Below are 24,653 nucleotides of genomic sequence, written 5' to 3' on the forward strand. Positions count from 1 at the left end.
TTTGAATGGTGTTGGACATGAGAAGAGAAATCTCTCTAAGTTGATGATGTCGAACCCTTCGTTTAGTGGTGCTAGTGTGGCCAGGCTAATACTCTTTGTTTAAACAATGTCAACGCTAGTGTGGTGATGTCGAGTGTGAGTCAGACAAAGACTCTTTGCATAAAATGAGGTTAGGCATGAGACTCTATCATGCTAGATGTGAGAGCCTAAAGGTCTTTACCATGCGGGTGCAGGTTGCATGATGTCAAACGTCTACTTTAGTAGCGTCGGGCGCTGGTTGGATAACGTCGGGTGTAGGTGACCTTAATTTAAATTGTTGTTTTATGATGAAGCTGGTAAATATGAATAAAGTAAATTAATTGTTGCATGTTATAGGTTGATAATTGTTTGTTCTATATACATTAATACAATACAATGTTTATATATGATGTCTAATTATATGTTTGGTTGAGTTGTATGTTGATTAATTGAGTAGTTGTGTTGAATATACTTGATGCATTGTGTTATATGTTGTTGAGATGTTGACATTGAGAATGCTTTAAGACATGGTGTTGAAAGTGGTGTTGATCAACCTAGGATTAGAGGAAAGATTGCTTTACAATTGAATATCTCATTGTGATGATGTTGTGTTGTGATGCTTTAAGAGTTTAATTTGTTAAAAATCTTTCTTAAAAATAATATATATATACATATATATATATATATATATATATATATATATATATATTCTTTGTATCTAAATACTTTCGTTTATATAAAAAATTTGATACATCTAAATATTTTTTCAGTATCGAATATACTGATTTTTTATATAAAAAATTATCTTATATTTCTATATTTTCATTTTTACATTTTTTGTAATGGTCAAGGTATTTGATCCTTCATCTTCAACATTACCGGTTAATGAAGATCATATTTTTGAGCTTATTATTCAAACTCAAGAGCAAGAGCGAGAAAACATTAATGCTTGAAGAACTATTATAACTATGAATATGTGGGTGAATGTTATTAAGAAGATATAATATTATTGAAAATTATTATTATTATTATTATTTATCTAGACATTGTTATTTTTTATTATTTTTGTCTTTGCCTCTTTTTAAATTTGAATGTATGAAAAAAATTGAAATCTTATTATATGTCAAAAATATGCAAAAATTCTATAAAATCCACAAAGTCCTATAAAATTCATTAAAATCATAATTTAAAAGTATTACATAATTCATTAAAATATTAATTTAAAGTCTTACAGAATCCTACAAAGTCTTAAAAGTTATGAAAATTCTGCAAAGTCTTTTAAAATTTGCAAGATTTTTTTTAACTAAAAAAGTATTTTAAAATCCTAATCCAATACACTTCCTTGTTGTATGTCAAAAATCTACGAAATTCTGCAAAATTCATTAAAATTCTAATTTAAAAGTCTTGCAGAATTTATTAAAAAAGTTTGCAGAATCCTACAAAATATTAAAAATTAAAAAATCTTGCAAATTTTTTTAAAACCTTTTAAAATTTAAAGAATTTTTTTTAACTAAAACCGCACTTTAAAATCCTAATCTAATAAATCCCTCGTAACTTATTTAAACCTTTATAAATTCCGGTATTTCACGGAATACTATGATTAAAATAAAATTTAGAACAAAATAAGATCATGTGATTATAATATTTGACGAATAGGAGAATACAAGATTGATTTGTTAAATATATTTTGGAATCTTTGTCTCTGGTTAAGTCTTAACCCGAATGATTGTGGATAATAATAATAAAAAAAGTTAGCTAGTGAAAACCGAAATAGCACAGCTGTGAAGCAAGATCTGGCGGTGGCAGTGTGGTTATAAGTAGGAAAACTTTGTCATTTTCAACTCACCAAGAATGACCCCACAGTAGTCACACTCACAGAGGTAATTAATTATTAATTAGAGAAAAAGAAAAGAAAAGAAAAGAAAAGAAGAGGGTCTTTGTATGTTGGCAACCAACAATAGTAACTCTCTTTCACACTCACTCACTCACTCACTCACTCTCTTTTGTTACTCACTCATCTTTTTGCCTTTTCCTTAGCTTCGAAGTAGCTTAACCTTTAGCTTCTTCACACATTCTCTGTCTCTGTGCTAGGGTTTCGTCCATCCTTCACATTCCATCCCTTCCGCTGCGCCATTGCTGCTGCATCTTCACTTCTTCTCTGCAGATGCGCTAATCGTATCAGAATCCGAATCTCCTCTTTCCCTTATCTGTGGTCAGCTACGTTATCTGCCTTTTCTTGCAGCTTTGTGCATCTGCTTTTTTTTTTTTTTTTTTTTTTTTTCTCATCTTCATTATTCTTCTTTTGTTCGAGTAGTTTGATAGAGAGAGAGAGAGTCTCGTCGCAATGTCTTCCTCGAGGGGAGGCGCGGGACCGTCTTCGGAGGCGCCGCCGCCCAGGCGGATCATGCGGACACAGACTGCGGGGAATTTGGGAGAGTCTGTCATTGACAGTGAGGTCGTGCCTTCGTCTCTCGTCGAGATTGCGCCCATTCTTCGTGTCGCTAACGAAGTCGAAAAGACTCATCCCAGGGTTGCTTATCTCTGTATGTTTCTTTCTTCTCTTTCTCTTTCTTTCTTTCCTTTTTTGTTATCCGAATTTCTTATGATAGTGTTTGTTGATCTTGTAGGCCGTTTTTACGCCTTTGAGAAAGCGCATAGGTTGGATCCCAATTCAAGTGGTCGTGGTGTTCGCCAATTCAAAACCGCTCTTCTTCAACGTCTTGAAAGAGTAACCATTCTCTTACTTCATTTCTTTATGCTTCTGCCGTATACATTTTTCACTCGATCTGGTTCATATAAAGCTTACTGTGATGTCTTTTGATGAAACCGAGTTTATACATTGATGATTTGAAAAATGCATGTGGTACACTTCAGTTGTGTTGTTTGTTCTTTGCTGTTCTCATTAACAAATATTGAAGTAATCTATGAACTATGGAAAATCTACAATTCAGATTGAAAGTCAGTTATAACTGATGATCCTCGCGCTTTTCTAGTATGTGGGGCCATAGTAAGATTTAATACTTTCTTCTTGCTTAAAGATGACATCGGTATGAATCCCAAATGGCTAAAGTCTCCAGAAGGATTTTGTTTGAGTAGAATGAATAGTTGTCTCTATTGAAATTTGACAGTCCTGTGTGTTAATTTAAATTATTTTATGCTATGTCTCTGATTTTTTTGGGTCAATTTGTTCCATGGTCGTTAGGAAAATGATCCAACTCTGAAGGGAAGGGTAAAGAAAAGTGATGCTCGTGAGATGCAGAGTTTTTATCAGCATTACTACAAAAAGTACATCCAAGCTTTACAAAATGCTGCTGATAAAGCTGACCGGTAGATTCTCCAGATAATTTTCTTTTTGATATGTTGTCCAGCTATTGTGTGACTAATAGTTTGTCTCTTCTTTCAGGGCACAACTTACCAAGGCATATCAAACAGCTAATGTTCTTTTTGAGGTTTTGAAGGCTGTTAACATGACACAATCTATGGAAGTTGATCGTGAGGTTATTTTCAATGCCTCCTAAGATGTTATCCTCCAATTGGGTTCCCCTTCTATGTGAACCTTTATTGTTTATGCATATTTGTACAACTTGCCAGGTTTTACATGCTTTTACATTACACACATGATTGATTTGCCATTGCCATTGTTATAGATTTTGGAGACCCAAGATAAAGTTGCTGAGAAAACAGAGATCTTAGTCCCTTACAATATTCTTCCTCTTGATCCTGATAGTGCTAACCAGGCGATAATGAGATTCCCCGAGGCATGATATTTAGTTCCACCCATTGTAATTCTGACCTTCTTACTTTTAATGAAAATACTTATATTCATTACTCTTCATAGATCCAAGCTGCTGTATATGCCCTTCGTAACACTAGGGGTCTTCCTTGGCCTTCTAACGAGTACAAGAAAAAAAAGGATGAAGACATTCTGGATTGGCTTGGGTCAATGTTTGGATTTCAGGTAAAACTCAATCAGAAACTGTGAGGTTAATTTTCTATTTTAATACATATTTTAAAATTTTTTTAAACAAAAATATGAGTAATTGAATTGAACTTGTTTGCCTCCTCTTGGTTTTAATATACAATTGTATACATAATGCAGAAACATAATGTTGCAAATCAGAGAGAGCATTTGATCTTACTGCTTGCTAATGTTCACATAAGACAATTTCCAAAGCCTGATCAACAACCAAAGGTCAGTTATTAATTGAACTGTTCCTTATTTTCAATTTAAGATTTTGTAGAAGCCATGTTCATTTTTATTTAATGCAAAAAGTAAAGTTAAACAAAAGAAAGAAAAAAAACATGTTTAGTTGGTTGATCCAATGGTACAAGGTGCTATACAGTATTAACTTCTTTTATTATGTCCTTTCTTCTGTAACATCATCCAAGGATTTTACTATTTTGTTTACAGTTTAATCTTGGAAGGCTGATTCAGTCTGTTGTGCCCAGTTTAATACATAAATTTGAATGCTTCTTTGAACTTGTAGAAATGCACTTTGTATGCTTTGGGCTTTGGAGGGAAGAGAAGCTTGTTATACTTAATGTTTTCTAGTTGTAGTGTTAATCTGCCTTGTAATTTCTTTTGTTGATAAGATACTGTTCCAGCTAATTGTTTCTTTCTTCATGCTGCAAATCCTCTGCCTTGCTGCTGTGTTTCTTTTTAAGGAGTTGAAAGGTCCTGAACCTTACATCGATAAACATTCTGTTTTGAATTTTTTATGGCTATCTATCTATCTTTTTTCTGTGAATCATGAACTTAAAAACTAAGGTGGGGTTTTTTTTTTTTTGGTTTTCGTTTTCAGTTGATAAAATTTTGATTAGAATTAAAAAAAAACTCATCTTTATTTTCACATTGTTCCCTGTTTCCATTATATAGTGAATGAAATTGTGAAAACTAGGGGGCTGTTTAGTTTGAGAAAATGTATTTTGTTTTTGGGTACTGTTTTAACACAATTTCAAAAAGGCCATGTAGTTTCATGTTGTTTTCCTGTTTTTCAAGATTTGTACTGTAAATGGTTAAAACATTCTTGATTTATGATTTTTCCTTTTCCTCTTTATCTTGTACAAATTTTTTAAAATTGGTAACAAAGTGAAAACAAGGTAACATTTTTTTTTTGTAATTATTTGTGGAAACGGGAAACAGGCCTTAGTTGTTGTTTTCTGCCCCCCTTTTGGAAATCATTGATAAGAGGCAACAAAGTGAAAATAAGGTGACATTTTTGCAACTGTGAATGAAAACATATAAAAAAATGAAATCAGAAAATAAAACAAACACTACTTAATATTTTCTCCCCTACTTTTCATCAGTGCAAATATAATACAGTAATTTGTATTATATCTGCTTGTGACTAGTATGTTTTGTTTGCATAGTTGGATGAGCGTGCTCTGACAGAAGTGATGAAGAAACTGTTCAAGAATTACAAAAAGTGGTGCAAGTATTTGGGTCGGAAAAGTAGCCTTTGGTAAGTGTTTCTGTTCTAATGTTGAAAGATAGAAGCTGTTTTTACTGTATTGCTTACTAACAGCTCCTGGCTTTATCTACTCATCTACAATAAGAAGATATGTATTTTTTAGTTCTCCTTGTAACATGCCTTGTGGATGCATATTGCAGGTTACCTACCATACAGCAAGAAGTACAGCAGCGGAAACTACTATATATGGGTCTGTATCTTTTAATATGGGGTGAAGCTGCCAACCTAAGATTCATGCCAGAATGCCTTTGTTATATATATCACCATGTATGGTTTGTAACTTGAACCAATTTATGGTGTTAATTTACTTTTCCAAGAATGTTTTGAATCATTGTTGATGCTTCCCATTGTTTGGATTTTTATGGATGTTTTGATGCATTTAGCTAATTTTGGATATACAATGGCGAATGAATCCTTTTATCAAACTAATTGGCCCCAACAGTTTTCACTCTGGAACAAAATAAAAAGTTTATTCTGCTGCCTTTCTTTGTCTATTTTTGCTTGTGTAATCTGTTGTTTCTCCTTATTTATCTCTCCTTTGTTGTGCCTGTTCCCCTTTTATTCCAAACTTCTGAACATGGAAAAATATTGAATAGCCGATATTTTGAACTTTTGTGCATTATAACTTTGACCTGTTGGAATTTGACTTCTTGTTAGATAACCCTTAGTTGCATAGGCACATTGTGACACAAGGTTATCAATAGTGTGCTATAGTGTAATGGAGTCTTGGACTCATTTTGCTGTCTTGGAAGTTGCAGCATTGTGGTCACTATCTTGGAAAGTATCAGCTGTCTTGGCTGCTATTCTTCACGGAGGAATAATTCCTCCTTACCTCCTATTCTTCACCCTTTGCATGAATGAACCCCATTTATCAGTATTTTTTCCTCTTGTTCTACTTCAGAAATACACAATGTTTCTGATTTGGGTTAAGACACTTGAATCTCACCTTTTATTTGAGACCAAAAATTGTGAAGGCCAACTTGTTTCATTTCCAGTCACTCTCTGTCATTGTGTCTGGCCAATCCTCTGTTTATGTATCACAGGGCGACTGGTTGGCATCAAATTCCTCTTTTAGGTCTCTATTCTGTTCACAATCACATCATGTATTGTAATTCTTTGAGGTCTCTATTTAGTATAGCATTTTGCGGATTGGTAACTATGCTATCATATTTTGTTTCAAGATAGACAGTTCAAGTCATAATGGACTGAGCCCTAATAGGAATGATACTTTGTAAACCATAGGCAGCTAAATGATAATGATCAAACTGTCTGGTTGCATAGCCATGTTTAATCTATGCATGTTATTATGTTAAGTTAATGTGTAATCTTTGAACTAATATTTCTTAAGTCATATGAAGTTTATGACCAAGTTTGTTGAATTCATGTGTTAACTTTGTGACTTACATGGTGTTCTATGTTTTGGCTATGCATTTGGGAGCTATAGTTTTGCATCCTGGTTGGGAATCGTTCCTTTACATATTTTTATATCTATATTGTGCACAAGATAAATTTTTAACGAATATCGGTTGTTCTGTGCCTTATATAGAATAGGTTTTTAGGAGCTGATGTTTATACTTTTTTTTTATTTATTTTTTATTTTTTAATGTTTAAACCCATGCAAGATGGAAATTAAAATCATAATCTCTGTATCCTGCATGAGTTGCTGACATTATAAAATTAATTCATGTGAACTTTCAGTCTCAAAAGATATGATATGCTGCCTTTTGCTTCATGTGTTGTCATTTTGTATCTTTATATATAATTTCTGTCTATGACTGTTGCTCATATTGAAACATTAAGTTCTTATATATAGATACTTTTGTCATGCTGTGATTTTATCATTTTGTTTTCTGGTTCTGTGATTTTGTCATTTTCTTTTCTGGTGTCATAATCTTATTTTCATGACTGTTTAGGCGGTAATGCAGTGTGTGTATTCTACCTGTGGTTTGGGCATTTGGCTCATATTGTCACCTTTGCCATGTTGGTATTGAATGAACCTTTTGATGGTATCTTGCTACTTTTGTTGAATATTGACATGCATTGAGGTTCTTTTCATAATGGCTCCTGTAGATGGCTTTTGAATTGTATGGTATGCTTGCTGGTAATGTCAGTCCTATGACTGGAGAGAATGTGAAGCCAGCGTATGGAGGTGAAGACGAGGCTTTTTTAAGGAAAGTGGTCACTCCTATCTATAACGTGATTGCTAAGGTTTTTCTCCCATTGATTACTGTCTGCTTGTCCTTTCTTATTTGTGACTGTCACATCCATATAAAATTATTCTCTTTCATTTGTCACATTGGTGATATGAAAATAAATTAATATTTTCTTGCTCAAAAGGAAGCTGGACGTAGTAAAAAAGGAAGGTCGAAGCATTCACAATGGAGGAACTATGATGATTTAAATGAATATTTCTGGTATAATTAATGCTTTTAATTTTCTCTTTTATTCATTATTATACCTGTCAATGAATTTAATTTTAACATCATAATTGTAGGTCTGGTGATTGTTTTCGGTTAGGTTGGCCAATGCGTGCAGATGCTGATTTCTTTTGTCTGCCAACTGAAAATCAGAGTTTTGATAAATCTAATGTAAGTATTGATTATTAATTTCTGATTTTCTCTGTATATGTTGACTATAAGCATTTACTTTTCCCTTAAAATTTTAAAATAAGTTACATGTATAGCTTTTATGGGGATTCACCTCTTTCCTGTTCATCAAAATTTTGAGATTATCTGCAAGGCTTTTGGGTTCACAAGTTTTATGTGGGTCTAGATCATTTTTAGACAGTTGCTATTATTTTATGGGATAAAATAAGAATTCATTAAGAAAGAAGAGATGCAAAGGGGAGGATAAGGATGTCCTCAACAAGATCTATTATGCTGCGGTGTGCAATGGCTGATGATCCATCGATCTCTATGCAAATTGTTCATTCTTCCATTGAAATCATTCTTACATGTATATTATGTTCTAGAGTAAGGTGAAAATTAATCACCAAGTTAATTTCTGAATCATGAATAGTAAAATCAAATCATAAGATTCAAAGACACATTAATAATATCTTAAAATATATCACATAAATTTATATAGAGCTCATTTTGAACTAGAAAATGACCACAAGTCTCATGAAACAAAATCTTAACCAAGTGTTAATTTCAAAAGGCTAAAACTACTTTAGTTCCTTTTTTATTTTAAAAATTTGTTTAAATTAGTTTTCAATTTCTTTGATAGGAATCTTTGAAAGAAAAATTAAAAACAACGAACTGCTAAATTGTGTGATATTTATCAGAGCATCCATGTTGGAGATCCCATATTGACTAGAGATAAGATCATAATAGTGTATGTGCTTGGGGAGCAATCCTCACCTTACAATCTAGTTTTTATTGTTTTAAGTTGGGTCAAAACCCACTTTTTAAGATGGTATTAGAGCTTTCCTAGATACCCTAAAAGGTTCACCCACCATTTATATATGCAGCAAGCTCAATAGTGTTGGGTGTGAAGGGGTGTATTGAGAAAAAATCCAAGTTTTTCCCTTTCCTAGATCATTAAAAAGTGCTACCCACCATTTAGCCACTAATCCAGCCAAATAGTGCTAAATGTGAGGGGTGTATTAGGATAAATCCAAGTCCCACATCAACTAGAGATAAGACAAATAAAGGGATTATAAGTGGGGGTAACCCTTACCTTACAAGTCAATTTTGTAGGGTTGAGTTAGACCAAAATCCATTTTTTAAGAATCCATGCATTGTAAGATTCAAAATCATCTATTATGCATCACTCGAAATAAATTGATGGTTAGCCAAATCATATCTAATCTTGTGATTTCAATCATGAATTGTAAAATTCTGTTAACTATGCTCTAAAACATGCTAGGATAATGATTTTCAATGTTGATGTAGTAGAAAGTTGGCCTTGCTTCTACTATTTGACTATCTAGGTCAAGTCTTGAGATTGAACTTTCCTCAATTGTTTTCTATTTTCTGTATCGAACTTGTTCTTTTGTTTCTATGTAGAAGAGTTTTCCATATCTAAGAATAATTGTATTGAACTGAGTTGCTTTGTTAATGGTGTTTTGGTAATTGGTGAGGCTTAAGGTCTCATAAAGTCGAGCTTTTGGAACAAAGTGCAAATTATTGCATTTAGTGCGACAATGCCTTTAGAGAATCTATCTTGGTATTTGGGTCCTCAAACTTCATATTTGCTTAATTTGGTTCCACAAGTTTTATTTTTATTAATGACATTCTTAAATATTTTTAGTATTGCTTTGTTTTTCCATCCAAAATTATGGAATATGAAATGCATATGGCAGGATCAATTGTGTTCATACAAAAATTTGAGAACTTAATTGATCACAGTAGATCATGAGAGCATATTGTGGAAAGATGTATTTTCTTTGAACTTATTGTATGTTAAACTCTCCTGATTATGGAAGGTGCTCTTTCACTCTTTCCTCATTTGTAAGAATGATTTTCTTTTGATGCATTGCTGATATTTAATTGAGGCATGAAAACAGAAAATTCATGAACAAATTCCCTTGTATGCTGTTCTTTTGTCAGGAAATGATAATTTATGTAATAATATGTTGGATAGAGGAGTTTTCCCCCCTTCCAATCAAAAGGGGAAATCACGATACTTATTTCGCTCTCTGTTTGGAGTATTTATATTTATATATACCACTGTAACTTGAGCCTTGCTGTAACTTATATGTGCAGGATGACAAGCCACCTAACAGAGACAGATGGGTTGGGAAAGTGAATTTTGTTGAGATAAGATCATTTTGGCATATTTTCAGAAGTTTTGATCGAATGTGGAGTTTTTTCATTCTGTGTTTACAGGTATTGAATTTTCTGCATTTTATTGCCCTCCTTCCACGCCAACATTTCTCCCCTTCAATGCTTTGCAAAATAGAATCTACCTCTGAAAATTTTAATCTTTCATTAGGCTATGATTATTGTTGCTTGGAATGGACCTGGGGATCCAAGTGTAATCTTCAAGGGTGATGTGTTCAAGAAGGTGCTGAGTGTGTTTATAACAGCAGCTATATTGAAGTTAGGGCAAGGTATGTATCAGCCAATTTTATTTGTATCTATATTCAATTTTCAATTATGGTATTGCAGCTTACCTTGTTACTTTGATGTTATGCCTTATCCTTTCTGCATTTAGTCAATTGTTCTCGTTGAATTTGTGACCTAATTTTCCACTTTGACCTCCTACGTAGTAAGATTAAATTAGTTAGAGTTTTTAGTTTTTTGTTAACTATGTAGTGCATTAGTAGTCCTTTTTAAATAGTTTCAAGATGTGGAACGTGGAACTATTTTACCAAAGGAGAGCAGACAGTGGCAAACTGAGAAGTAGGAATGATGTTTACTTAAAGTATTAGTTATAGGAGATAATTGGTAGAAGCATTAGATAAAACTATTTTGGTCCTCAAGCATCTGAAATTTGAGTTTACTTATTTTAAGAGGTGTGTTCGTATTGGAGTGCTATAAGTTGCAATGATGTTGAAGTTGAACAAAAGGTATCTTTAATGGGGAAGCTTGTAGGTTGTTTATTTCTGATAAAAGAATGGTTCTGTAATAAAAAAAATGAAAAGGTCTCTGTTGAGCAAATGGCACATGAAGTGCACTACAGAAGTTACTAATTTTTAAACCAAAGCAGTTTCCTTATTACCATGTCATAGTCTTGAGTCTTATTGGGTGCTTTCCACGAATCATTGTGACACAAGCAATTATGGGATTCAATGCACTTAAATATATTATATCTGGTTTTCCATGTAAATTGAGACAATTCAGCTTAAAAAACCATTATGTGCTGTCTTGTTAGAGGCTTTGGATCTTTGTCATTAAGATCCTGTTCCTGTGTAACTTCTCAAGTATGATTGGAATGTTCATTTACTTTGTCGTAGTTTCAATGCTTATTTGTTAAATACACCACTTGGTTGTTTAAGTACTGTGTCAAATTGATGGTACAGTGTTCAAGATGCCATATCAAAATTCATTGTGGAAAACTATTAGCATGTCTTGTTTCCTTGACTGAGCAGTTCATATAATATATACTGTTAAGATTTGGTATTATTTGAAAATGAAAACAATTTTATTTATTTATTTTTTTTTCTGCCTGCTGGAAATGTACATTATAGGAATAGGAATTCTTTGCCATTTCATGAAGTGGTGTGTTACTCATGTTAATCTTTTAACTCACATTTGGGCAGCTGTTCTTGATGTGATCCTAAGTTGGAAAGCACAACGGAGCATGTCACTGCATGTCAAGTTAAGATACATTCTAAAAGTTGTTTCAGCTGCAGCATGGGTGATTGTTCTGTCAGTTACTTATGCGTATACTTGGGATAATCCTCCTGGTTTTGCTCAAACCATTAAAAGTTGGTTTGGAAGTGGTGGTTCAAGTGCTCCATCGTTGTTCATTTTGGCTGTTGTTGTTTACCTGTCACCAAATATGCTCGCGGCAATATTCTTTCTGATCCCTTTTATTCGTCGTCATCTTGAAAGGTCAAACTATAGGATTGTTATGCTAATGATGTGGTGGTCACAGGTAGGCATTGCTAATCCAACCCTTTTTCTTTACTGTACTTTTCTGCTTGGTACAAATAAGAACAATTTTGTGCCATTACAGCCGAGACATTTAGATTCTAATAACTGTGTTTCTGATGTCTTATAATTGCCAGCCTCGTTTGTATGTTGGTAGGGGAATGCATGAGAGCGCATTTTCCCTTTTCAAGTAAGATTATAAGTTGAAAAGTTTGTTTCGTGTGACTGATATAATATTTCATTATTTGTAGCATCCAATATTAATGTGTCATTGTTCATCATGTCAGGTACACAATGTTTTGGGTCCTCCTTATAATAACGAAGTTGGCTTTCAGTTACTATATAGAGGTGATGCATTTTCACGGTTCATCTGTCAGTATAATCTATCATTTCTTTAAAATGACTGATAGTCATTTTATTTTTCATATTCACTTCCACAGTTTTGCACAATTGAGGTCCATGTATTCAATTCTTTTTGGGTCTAAATTTGAATCTCTGTCTCAATTGTTGCAACAGTTATTGAATTGTAATTTTGTATTTTTATTAAGTTTGTTTTTTTAACTGTGTCTTCTTTTAATAATCAATGGATTTAACTTGTTAGTACTCTGTGTTGCATCAATGAAACATCACAAGGCAATACCTATACATTGATTCTTTAGAATAGCCAATTAATATAATTTAATTTTATTTTATTTATTTATTTATTTGTTTAGGTGGATCTGTTATCCTCCAGCTTCAGATCTTCGCCTCTTATCTAAAAGCATTTCTCCTTTTATCAATTATTTTTACTTGTTGTAACCTTCTTACATTCTTTCTCTAGATAAGACCTCTGGTGGGACCTACGAAAGCTATAATGAGTGTAAAAATCACGACTTTCCAGTGGCATGAATTCTTTCCTCATGGTAGTAGGCTTGAATTTTTGGACTTTAATTTTAGTTCATTTTTTCAGAGAAGATTTTGTAAGTGTTTGTGTTTTTTGCAGCTAGGAACAATATTGGTGTTGTAATTGCACTTTGGGCTCCAATTATTCTGGTATGGGTTTATGATGTACCTCATTTCATCCTAATTTTAATACCAGTAGTATAATTGGACAACTCTTCTTTTTGTCAGGTATACTTTATGGACACCCAAATTTGGTATGCCATATTCTCAACATTATTTGGTGGAATTTATGGTGCCTTTCGTCGACTTGGGGAGGTTAGTAGATTATCCACACTCCTAATGTCATGTATATAGTGATTTCTTTTGGATTGTTCATTTTATTTTTGTTAATTCATTTGTTTTATTTTTTTGATATAATATAATTTGGTGGAAAATTTAAGAATCTTGTATGTATTACTGCTTTCACAGATATGCTTATTCTTATCTTCTTTTAGCCAAATTTCCTTCAATATTAGGCTGTCTTAAACATTATGTGGCAGTACATGAAGTAAACCATAACTTTTGAAAAATCATTTCGGTTCCGTCATTGATAACCACTGAATGTTATTTCCCTATATATTGATTTTGTTATCTGTTAGAGTAGGAGCTTGCTGTATTTTTGTTTTTTTAATCCCATCTAGAGATCATGTGGATTTACTTGTGCCGATTTATATTGCTAATCAAAGGCCTGTTGTCTTTGAGAGACAATCTCTTGAGCTGTTTTCACACCCAGTCTTGTCCTTTAGTGTTGTTGAAGTGATAGTTTCATTTTTTAGGCCAATATGCTGTGCAATTGATATGTTTATCAAGTGGCATGTATATCTTTCCAAAGTTTTGTATTTATGCACTACTCGGTAGAATTTGGAGTTCCTTTTGATTGATATTTTAATTCTACTATTGACATGTTTGTTTCAATCACATTTCTTTATTTAGATATTCACTGGGTATGCTATTGTGATTAAATGACCTGTGTTGTTACAAATTGGCACTTAAATCTGCATTGTCACATGTCTATATTTGAGTTTATAAAGTACACATGTAGAACTGTCTTTTTTTGGTTATACTTCTCATTCTTGTGCCTTTGTGTGTTTTCTATTTCTACTAAAGCGTTCTTATGGTTTGTGCCAAAATATAAGTAAACCAAAAAAAATTCTTTCAGTAGTTATTTTGTCATTCTATCATCTAACTGGCTACTTGTTTGTTTGCTTTGCTCATTGGTCTTATTGCAGTACAAGATGAGATACTTATGATTATTGCATTAATTTATATTTAGGGATATCTTAACTAACTTTTGGATGCTGTCAATTGACTATAGACCCCAAAGTACGGGATTGGACTTTTCTGTTTATAATTAACTCAAAACTTTAACCGAGTAGTTAGACTTTTATGCATAGAACACTGACTCTTGAATATAATATCTATTTTTTTTCTTCAAATAATAACTTTTGTGCATCACTGCTTATCCTGGTTTCAGATACGGACATTAGGAATGCTAAGGTCTCGATTTCAATCATTGCCTGGTGCCTTCAATGCCAGTTTGATTCCGGAGGAAACAAAAGAGCCGAAGAAAAAAGGATTAAAAGCCACTTTATCCCGCAAATTTCCTGAGGTTGACTGTTGTACTTTTAGTGTCACTTACTTGAGCTAGTAGTTTAAATTTTTAGCTTATATAACTTTGGATTACATTACCTTGGCTAATTGACGCAGATCTCATCGAACAAAGGGAAGGAAGCTGCAAGGTTTGCCCAATTGTGGAACCAAATAATTACTAGTTTCAGGGATGAAGATCTTATTAGTGATAGGTAATGTGAGGAATAATTTCATGTTTCTGGTTCTTGATCTGCACTCTCTTGATTGGGAGATCAATCAATGCACTGCTGTGTTTTTCTACCTTAGTGGGCTGAGATGGTTATATTATTCAGGGAAATGGACCTTTTGCTTGTACCTTATTGGGCTGATACTCAGTTGGACCTTATACAATGGCCCCCCTTTCTACTTGCTAGCAAGGTTTGTTTATGTTCACTTTGATATGAGACTTTGACACTATCATTTCCATGTAATCATTCACTAATTGTGTTTGTGGCCATGTGCTCTTTAGATCCCAATTGCACTAGATATGGCTAAGGACAGCAATGGGAAGGACCGAGAACTGAAGAAGAGAATTGTGGCTGAAAATTACATGTCTTGTGCTGTTCGTGAGTGCTATGCTTCATTTAAGAGCATTATTATACACTTGGTTCAAGGGGAACGGGAAACACCGTAAGTAGTTGTACTGTGTGAGTGATAGTCCAGTTTAATATTCCCACCTAGCGCCATATATTGGACTGTAGTCCAAGTGTATAAAAGCTATAGGAAACAGCCAGCTTTATCAGTTTTTACTGTGTATATTTTCAAGCTCAAACTGACTTCTGAAAGGTTGTGTCTAACTAATTTTTAACTTTGTTGCTGTTGTCTATTTTCAGGTTTATAGAGTACATGTTCAATCTAGTGGATAAACATATACAAGAAGATGACGTGATGAGTAAATTCAAAATGAGTGCACTTCCTGGCCTGTATGAAAAGTTTGTTAAGCTAATAGAATATTTGGTAATATATCAGGACTCGTATGCAATTTTTGTATATTTAATTTCTCTTTAGCTGTTTGTGAAAATCTTACCAAGTTATTTAATTATTGCAGCTGGCAAATGATCCGAAAGATAGGGACCTAGTTGTGATTCTATTCCAGGACATGCTGGAGGTTGTGACAAGAGATATGATGGAGGATCAGGATACCATTTTCAGGTGAGGCTGAGGCATGCATAGGTTCTTGTCTGGACATCTTTAAATAACACCTCCTTGCCTCCCCTGATTATGATTGTTTCAATATTGTTCCTATAGTTGGATGGATTCAAGCCATGGTGGTACCGGACTTGAGGGCATGCTTCAGCTTGAGCCTGAGCCACATCACCAACTGTTTGCATCTGAAGGAGCTATCAGGTTTCCAATTGAACCAGTTACAGCAGCTTGGACAGAGAAGGTTTGTTACTAATTGAATTATTCTGCTAAAAGTTTAAATATTGAAGTGATTTTTAATGACTTGTTTACCCTTTTTTGGTATAGATTAAACGACTTTACTTGCTGCTTACAACAAAAGAATCTGCCATGGATGTACCATCTAACTTAGAAGCAAGAAGGCGTATATCTTTCTTCTCAAATTCACTGTTTATGGACATGCCTATTGCACCAAAAGTTCGCAACATGCTTTCATTCTCGTAAGCTATCTTTTAGTCCCAAATCAGTTATGTTAAATATTTCTGAAATTTGCATTTTTCAATTATCTTAATCAGTTCCTTTCCCTCAATATTGTCTTGATTTGTTAATTTTCAACAGTATGCACAGTTAACTCAGTTTGGTATGTGAAGCATGAGATTTTAATTTTGTGAAGCACTTGTGTATTAGTTGGTTAAGTTTATGAAATATTCTGTTGTTGTGAAAAGGGATGATAAAATTGAATGGCTAGATCAGGTTTCTTGAGGAAATTCTCAAGGATAATATTTTTTGGGAGGATTGGCAAGGAAGAAAAAAATCTATTGTCTATCAAAGTGTGTCTGGTTAAAATCTGCAGAATTTTATTTTCTAATATATCTGCTTGAAATTATACCCCATAAAAAATATTGATATATTGAGTATATGCCCTAAGCAGTATTTAAAATTATTTAATCCCTCAATTTAGTTGTATTTATTGTGGATTTTTGTTACAGGGTTTTGACTCCATACTATACTGAAGAGGTTCTGTTCTCCTTAAATGATTTGGATTCACCGAATGAAGATGGTGTTTCAATACTGTTCTACTTGCAAAAGATCTTTCCTGGTTCACCAATACTCCCAAATCTCTTTTGATGTGTAAATATGAAAAATTAATGGGAGTATCTCTAATGTATTTCTTGTTTCCCTTTTTGATTATCTATGCACAGATGAGTGGAACAATTTTCGTGAGCGAGTGAATTATTCTGAGGAGGATATTAAAGGGTGTGAATCTGATGAATTAGTAGAAGAACTTCGTCTTTGGGCATCATATAGAGGGCAAACATTGACTAAAACTGGTTCTCTCTCTCTCTCTCTCTCTCTCTCTAACCCACCTACCATCACACACCTACACGTGTACAAATGCTATTTCAAGTGCTTACATATTTACTATTTACCTTGTGAGAAATTAGTCTATGTACTGACAGTGTAAAACTGTTACATTGTCATTTAATCACGAATCATTGTGTATTGTAAGCTTGTTGACTTTTACAATAATTAATTTTTAAGTCATATTGACATTGGACTTTGGTTTTTGATTGGTTGACAGTGTAATTTTTTTTACACTAATAGTGCATGATAATTAAACCCTTACTTTATATGCAGTTATTTTTTAACCTCAGTTTAGAATGTGACTGACATATCATTGTGATAGACTGATGTATTGTATTCTTATTAATGCAGTTAGAGGTATGATGTATTATAGAAAAGCTTTGGAACTCCAGGCTTTTCTTGATATGGCCAAAGATGAAGGTAAATGTTCCTCTTGGGAATGATCAAGTGAAATTTCTTATTTTACATTTACTTTAGTTTTCAGTTCGTTAGTAATTAGTTAAATCATGGCTTTAAGCTTTTTGTCTTTTTGGGTTTGTATGGCTGAAATGTTACAAACGGGCAGATTTGATGGAAGGTTATAAAGCCATAGAAAACTCAGATGACAATTCAAGTGGGGAAAGGTCATTGTGGACACAGTGTCAAGCAGTAGCTGATATGAAATTTACATATGTTGTATCATGCCAACAATATGGTATTGACAAGCGATCTGGTTCTCCTCGTGCACAGGACATATTAAGGCTTATGACAAGGTAAGCATTGGAGCTTTGGTAATTTTAATGATAGTTTTTGTTTAGCCCAATTTATTTTGAGTTTCTTTTTTTCCTTTATTGTAGCTCTGTACTGAAGTTCTGAAGTATAACAGTATAAAATATAAAATGAAACCTTTTAGATAGGTTAGTATTAGTAGCTTCTCCTTTTTCTATTCCAAATCCCCAAGATCCATAACTTGTATAAGCGTAGGGCCAAAACTCGCCGAAAAAAACTTTAGGGACATAATTATGTATTCAATTTTTTAAATTAATATATATTTTTATGACTTTTAACTTTTTAGTTCATATTTTAATATATTACTTGTATTAATTATATTTATTTATTTTACAAAATTTATTAAATATTTTGGAATTTATATTTGACTTTATTTGAAATATAAATAAGTAAAAATGTGGCAATGAGAGGATAAATTAAAATTTATATTAATTTAATTTTATCAATTTGACAAGTGTCATGTTTGAAATGTGTCGTGTTGACATGACAACATGGTGTTCTGCAGAGGTGTTGTGATTCATAGATAAAAAATGAGGTGGCTTGTTTTTTGGGTTTGTTAGCAAAGGCAAGGGTTGGATGGTTGAAATAGGGAAAAGGCAATGGTAGGATGGTTTGAATTGATCAGAAATTATTGGAACAAAATATCCTTTTGGTGAGGAAGGAAAACAATTAGTAGAGTTGACATGTGTAAGAGAAGCATTCTCTCTCTTATATATTTGCCTATATTGTTCTTGAATAATTGGTTTATATATTTACATCTGGCAGATATCCTTCACTTCGAGTTGCCTATATTGATGAGGTAGAGGAAACTGTCCAAGACAGTAAGAAAAAGATCAACAAGGTTTACTACTCTTGCTTGGTGAAGGCTATGCCGAAATCCAGTAGTTCTTCAGAGCCTGAGCAGAACCTAGACCAGGTAATTGGATTTTGATAAATGTATTACGTTTTTCATATAGTAATGTTTTTGTTTTGACAGGAGAAATCTTATTAGAAGACAGTAGGGAAATTTCAACCAGATGAACAACAGGAATTCCTCCAGAATGAGGAAATCTACATACAAAAAGGAACTCTGAAAACTAAGAATAGCAAGGTTTCCCAGTTTCTCTGTATGTCAAAGATCGAAGCTCCATTAAAGTAGTGGCCTTAAGCAAAATACCAAAGAGAAATTGATAACCATTTGATCCCACAAGTTTTGGTTGTAGAAAATAAAGGAAGTGCTGTAATTGGAGTCACCAATCTCAAAGATTGGGCTTGTTGTGCCTATATTAATTACATGAATACATCAACATATGTCCAGCTGACATTGACTTTTTTCTTACAAAAAGAGTTAAATTAAGAATCTGTTGTATAGGTCCAACCTTGACATTGACTTTTTTCTTACAATTAGAGTTAAATTAATCTCTAGAAGTTCTGAGATCCATTTAATGCTTAACCACCATGATTATCTGTTAGTATGTAACCCCATATTAATGTCGTACACTAATGAACATATAGGTGGTACGGAATTATTTACACTACTAAAATTAAAGGACTCATTGAAAAAAAATCTATATATGCTTACTTAAGGGGTTGTTAGCTGGTTAAGCAAATAAACAAATGTACTCAAGAAGATTTGAAATACATTCACTCTGTCATAACACAGCCACCTCAGTATGCAAATTCTATGTCCCTTGAATTGCCTTCAGCCCTTCACCACCAAGTTTAATGGTCAATAATCCATCTTCAGGGTTGTTGGAGAACTACTCCTTCATGTCCACTAGAAAACGTTAGTTTATTCAAGATAGGAAGAGTCTATTTGAATAAACTTATTCACAAGTATTTTTACAAGAAAAAAATGAAATAAGCATCTCCATAAGCTAAAACTAGCTATGTTAAAAAAGTTTTTGGAGAAACTTATATGGGAGAGTGATGGAAACCCAAAAATGGGCAGGTATTATTATTTCAAATAGAAAATAGAGACTAGCAGATTAATCCTAAAGTTAAGCTATGATAACATAATTCAAATGACATTATCATAGACTATTTTTGCTACTTTGAATTGGGTTTTATGAGAGCTTCTACAAATTAGTTTATACATAAGCTAATTTTATTGAACGGAGAAGTTTATTTCATTTTTTTCTTATTTTTTTCCCTTAGAAGTACTTATGGAGAAGTTTATCCAAACATGTCCTTAATGCAATTCTTGACCTTTACTATTGCCTAAACTATCATTTATTTTCTTAACAATGTACTCTGTTCGATTGTCTTGGTCAGATTATATATAAAATAAAGCTTCCTGGACCGGCAATTTTGGGTGAGGGTAAGCCTGAAAATCAGAATCATGCCATAATTTTCACACGTGGAGAGGGCTTGCAAACAATAGATATGAACCAGGTATGATGGTCATATAAGAAGAGGTCATCATTGTAAGGTCTCTTCATGACATGTGATTAAGTTGCATCTTTTATAGGATAACTACATGGAGGAAGCTTTAAAAATGAGGAATTTGTTGCAAGAATTTCTTAAGAAGCATGATGGTGTTCGGTTCCCTAGTATTCTTGGACTTCGGGAGCATATATTTACTGGAAGGTAAATCCATATTGGTCTATTTGCAACTAGACATGATTTTTGTCTCTGACTGTCTTGCTCTTGCTTCAGTGTTTCTTCCCTTGCATGGTTCATGTCAAATCAGGAGACAAGTTTCGTGACAATTGGTCAGAGATTGTTGGCTAATCCTCTAAAGTAAGTTGTTCTACTAGTTCTTTTTTCGAGGGGCAGGATATTATGGACATAAATGTACTTTCTAGTTTCCAATATAAGAGAATTGCTAAGCTGCCTAGAGAGAGAGAGTTCTTAAAAATAAATTGAAAAGGAATATTAAATGTTTGTAATTTTTCAATATGGAGCAACAAAAATAATTCTTCATTTTAATTTGAAGCATTGCTCTTGACAGTGTTTTGGTCTACTGATTAATACACAAGATTTCTGCAGGAAGTTATCATTCTCTTAGGTAGCCTGAGTACTTGCTTTTTAAGAATAAATACAGATGTCTAATGTGTTTCCTTTTTAACTACTTATGTAGGGTTCGTTTCCATTATGGTCATCCTGACGTCTTTGATAGGCTTTTTCACCTGACAAGAGGTGGTGTCAGTAAATCCTCCAAAGTTATCAATCTAAGTGAAGATATTTTTGCTGGTATTGTGTCTTCCAATTCCTCATTATTTGCTTGCATTTGATTGTATTTTGATTGGAGTCTTTCTGTTATTTCTAGGCTTCAACTCTACTCTCCGTGAAGGAAATGTAACTCACCATGAGTACATACAAGTAGGGAAGGGAAGAGATGTGGGTCTCAACCAGATTTCTATGTTTGAAGCAAAAATTGCTAATGGCAATGGAGAGCAAACACTAAGTCGAGATGTATACCGACTTGGGCACCGTTTTGACTTCTTCAGAATGTTGTCCTGTTATTTCACCACAGTTGGATTTTATTTCAGCACTCTCGTATGTTTCATGATAGTGAACTCTTCTTAAAATTATGTAGATTATTATTATTATTTTTAACTAGGAAGACTCCTATTGGAATCAAAATGAGATGAAATATGGCAGTCGGGGAGCCGGTTGCAATGTGAACTTAAGACTGGTCATATATTTTTCAAGTTTTTAAATATCAGGTTTCTGAACTTTTTCTGTCAATTTTGTGCAGATAACTGTTCTCACTGTATATGTATTCCTCTATGGTCGCCTCTATCTTGTTCTTAGTGGGCTCGAAGAAGGTCTTAGTACACAAAAAGCCATTCGAGACAATAAGCCTCTTCAGGTGGCTCTTGCTTCTCAGTCATTTGTTCAAATTGGGGTTTTGATGGCCCTGCCCATGTTGATGGAAATTGGTTTGGAAAGGGGCTTCCGAACTGCGCTTAGTGAGTTTATATTAATGCAACTGCAGCTGGCCCCAGTATTCTTCACATTTTCACTTGGAACGAAGACTCACTATTTTGGAAGAACATTGCTTCATGGAGGTGCAAAATATAGACCCACTGGTCGAGGATTTGTGGTTTTCCATGCTAAGTTTGCTGATAACTACAGACTTTACTCTCGTAGCCACTTTGTCAAGGGTATTGAGCTCATGATATTGCTTGTTGTATATCAAATTTTTGGTCATAGTTACAGAAGTGCTGTTGCATATATCTTGATTACCGCATCAATGTGGTTTATGGTGGGTACCTGGCTGTTTGCTCCCTTCTTGTTCAATCCTTCTGGGTTTGAATGGCAAAAAATTGTTGATGATTGGACTGATTGGAATAAATGGATTAGTAACCGAGGGGGTATAGGTGTACTGCCTGAAAAAAGCTGGGAATCTTGGTGGGAAGAGGAACAAGAGCATCTCCAATATTCAGGAATGCGAGGAATCATAGTGGAGATTCTGTTATCATTGCGATTTTTTATCTACCAGTATGGTCTGGTATATCACTTAAATATTACAAAGAAGGGCGAGAAAAGTTTTCTGGTAATTCTTAAGCTATGTTGTCCCCTTTTCCGGTATTTTTTCTATCACTAATTACAATTTGGTAAGTTGAATGGAATGATGGATATCCCTTCCTTGGATAACAGGTCTATGGCGTTTCATGGTTGGTGATATTCGTAATATTGTTTGTGATGAAGGTTAGTAACAAGCTGCTGTATCTTGTATGGCCATGTTATAATTGTACATGTATTCTTTGACTGCGTACTCATTCTTGTCTCACAAGAGCATTTGGTCATTCGTTCATTATTATAGTGGGGGTAGGAGTTTTCTTATATTGAATTAAAATACATATGTTCTTGTTCATTTTCTTGCCCAAAAAAATGTTAACACTACTTTCCTATGGTCTGACCCAATTCGGTTTTCTGTTTTTCTTGTCTCAGACGGTATCTGTTGGGAGGCGTAAATTCAGTGCAAATTTTCAGCTTGTCTTCCGACTAATCAAGGGGATGATATTCCTCACTTTTGTCTCAATTCTTGTCATTTTGATTGCCCTTCCGCATATGACAGTGCAGGACATCATTGTTTGCATTCTTGCTTTCATGCCAACTGGTTGGGGAATGCTGCAGGTGAATTCTCTTTCAACTTTTTCCCTACTAAATGAATATTCCTTTGCGGGGAGTGCTATATCCCCATTTATTTTTGTATTTATGAATTTGTGAAAGATTTGCGACTACAAGGCCATACCAATAGGGGTAAAAGATCCCCCATAACATTCCGGATCACATTATCTATTTGGAAAATTTCTGTGAATGTGAGCCAGAGACTATTTTTGACATGAACTCGTTAGCTTATGATTTCGAAAGAGTGATAGATGAAGAATTTTTAAGAGATATTTGTTCGTGTATAATTTGTTTTAGTAGTGTGGTTCTATGATCTATCTTGTGTTGTATGGTGGGGCATCCATATTGATGGAACTATCGCATTATCTTTGTTGCCAATTGCCATCAACTTGTTTGTGGTTTTGAATTTTCTGTTGCTGTTCTTTTATTTTGCAGATTGCTCAAGCATTAAAACCTGTAGTACGCCGTGCTGGGTTTTGGGGATCAGTGAAAACACTTGCTCGGGGTTATGAGATTATCATGGGTTTGCTTTTGTTCACTCCTGTTGCTTTTCTGGCTTGGTTTCCTTTTGTTTCAGAATTTCAAACCCGTATGCTGTTCAACCAAGCATTCAGCAGAGGTTTGCAAATTTCTCGTATTCTTGGTGGCCAAAGGAAGGAGCGCACTTCTCGCAACAAGGAATAGCTTGTCTAGGTGAAGGCTTAATTTATTAGGAGCCCAAAATTCTTGGTTGCGCTAATAGCTGCAGCAAGATTTCTGTAGCAATTGTAAGTAAGAAGTTGTAACTATGAGACAGATGCTACGTTTCTCTTTTGTTATAGCATTTGATTATCATTGTCTAACATGAAAGTTATCAAGTCCGTAAGTTATGCATCTTCGGTGAGTTTTAAATCTTCTTATGTTGCACCTCCACCATTAAACTTGTCCAGGGTCGTTGAAGTTGCTTTTTTATTTTTGGATGTGATAACGGGAGGGAAATAACAGAGGAGGAATACGAGCAAGGGTTAAATGGGTGAAGCTATTCAAGTTTGGTTTTTGATTATTTAAATGAGCTGAGTCTAAGTTTTTTGACTTTTTAATGGTTTGAGTTAATAGCTCGTTATATATATATATATATATATATATATATAGAGAGAGAGAGAGAGAGAAGAGTTTAAATGATATTAGTGTAATTTTTAGTTAGTATTATACTATTCAATAATTTTATATTAAATAATTTTATAAATTTAATTGTTAGAATGAAAGTTCTTTATTTTTAGATTATATATACAAAAATTTATATTAATTTAAAATGATTTGATATTTTTTTATAAAATAATTAATGTATTATATATTTTAAAATATAAAAAAAGTATAAATATTTTGATTATCTTCAAGTTGTTTAATTTTAATAAAATTTGATATAAGCATATCAAGTGATATAAGATTATAATTCAACAATTAGATTTATAAAATTCATATTTAATATAAAGTTATTAAATGATATAATATTGAATAGAAATTATATTAGTATCGTTTGAATTTATATATATATATATATATTTATTTATTTATTTATTTATTTTTGATAATCTAGATTGGTTATGTGACAGCTTATTTTGTAGATTTTAAAATTTTACCGAGTAATTTAAAGGAACCAAGAGTAGTTATAATTGTATTTTTTTTAGGAATTATGAAAAGGATTGCATATAATCCAATTCTCCAATACTAAGGTGACTATAATGATTAATTATAAAACACGTTCAATTAGAACCAA

At 33.3% G+C, this 24,653-nt stretch overlaps 1 protein-coding gene across 1 annotated transcript; it reads left to right on the forward strand.

Annotated features, from left to right (window-relative positions):
* The first annotated feature begins 1,989 nt into the window (after positions 1 to 1,989).
* On the forward strand, positions 1,990 to 23,788 carry LOC109802054 (callose synthase 3). The gene is made up of 43 exons (XM_083073220.1): positions 1,990 to 2,230; positions 2,333 to 2,561; positions 2,646 to 2,746; positions 3,221 to 3,345; positions 3,422 to 3,515; positions 3,666 to 3,776; positions 3,857 to 3,976; positions 4,118 to 4,210; positions 5,389 to 5,480; positions 5,630 to 5,756; positions 7,560 to 7,697; positions 7,827 to 7,903; positions 7,984 to 8,077; positions 10,199 to 10,321; positions 10,428 to 10,545; positions 11,698 to 12,035; positions 12,169 to 12,221; positions 12,319 to 12,379; positions 12,852 to 12,933; positions 13,014 to 13,063; positions 13,142 to 13,228; positions 14,427 to 14,561; positions 14,660 to 14,754; positions 14,875 to 14,959; positions 15,051 to 15,211; positions 15,415 to 15,538; positions 15,630 to 15,733; positions 15,830 to 15,968; positions 16,052 to 16,203; positions 16,693 to 16,802; positions 16,906 to 17,034; positions 17,420 to 17,488; positions 17,634 to 17,820; positions 18,602 to 18,752; positions 20,090 to 20,209; positions 20,286 to 20,404; positions 20,474 to 20,557; positions 20,898 to 21,010; positions 21,087 to 21,316; positions 21,519 to 22,319; positions 22,424 to 22,474; positions 22,718 to 22,903; positions 23,333 to 23,788. The coding sequence occupies exons 2-43, from the start codon at positions 2,363 to 2,365 to the stop codon at positions 23,579 to 23,581; spliced, it is 5,877 nt and encodes a 1,958-aa protein (XP_082929346.1). The 5' UTR covers positions 1,990 to 2,230; positions 2,333 to 2,362; the 3' UTR covers positions 23,582 to 23,788.
* Positions 23,789 to 24,653: the final 865 nt, after the last annotated feature.

Source organism: Cajanus cajan, chromosome 4 (assembly GCF_000230855.2).
Source record: "Cajanus cajan strain Asha chromosome 4, NIPB_CcT2T_4, whole genome shotgun sequence".
Taxonomy (NCBI): domain Eukaryota; kingdom Viridiplantae; phylum Streptophyta; class Magnoliopsida; order Fabales; family Fabaceae; genus Cajanus; species Cajanus cajan.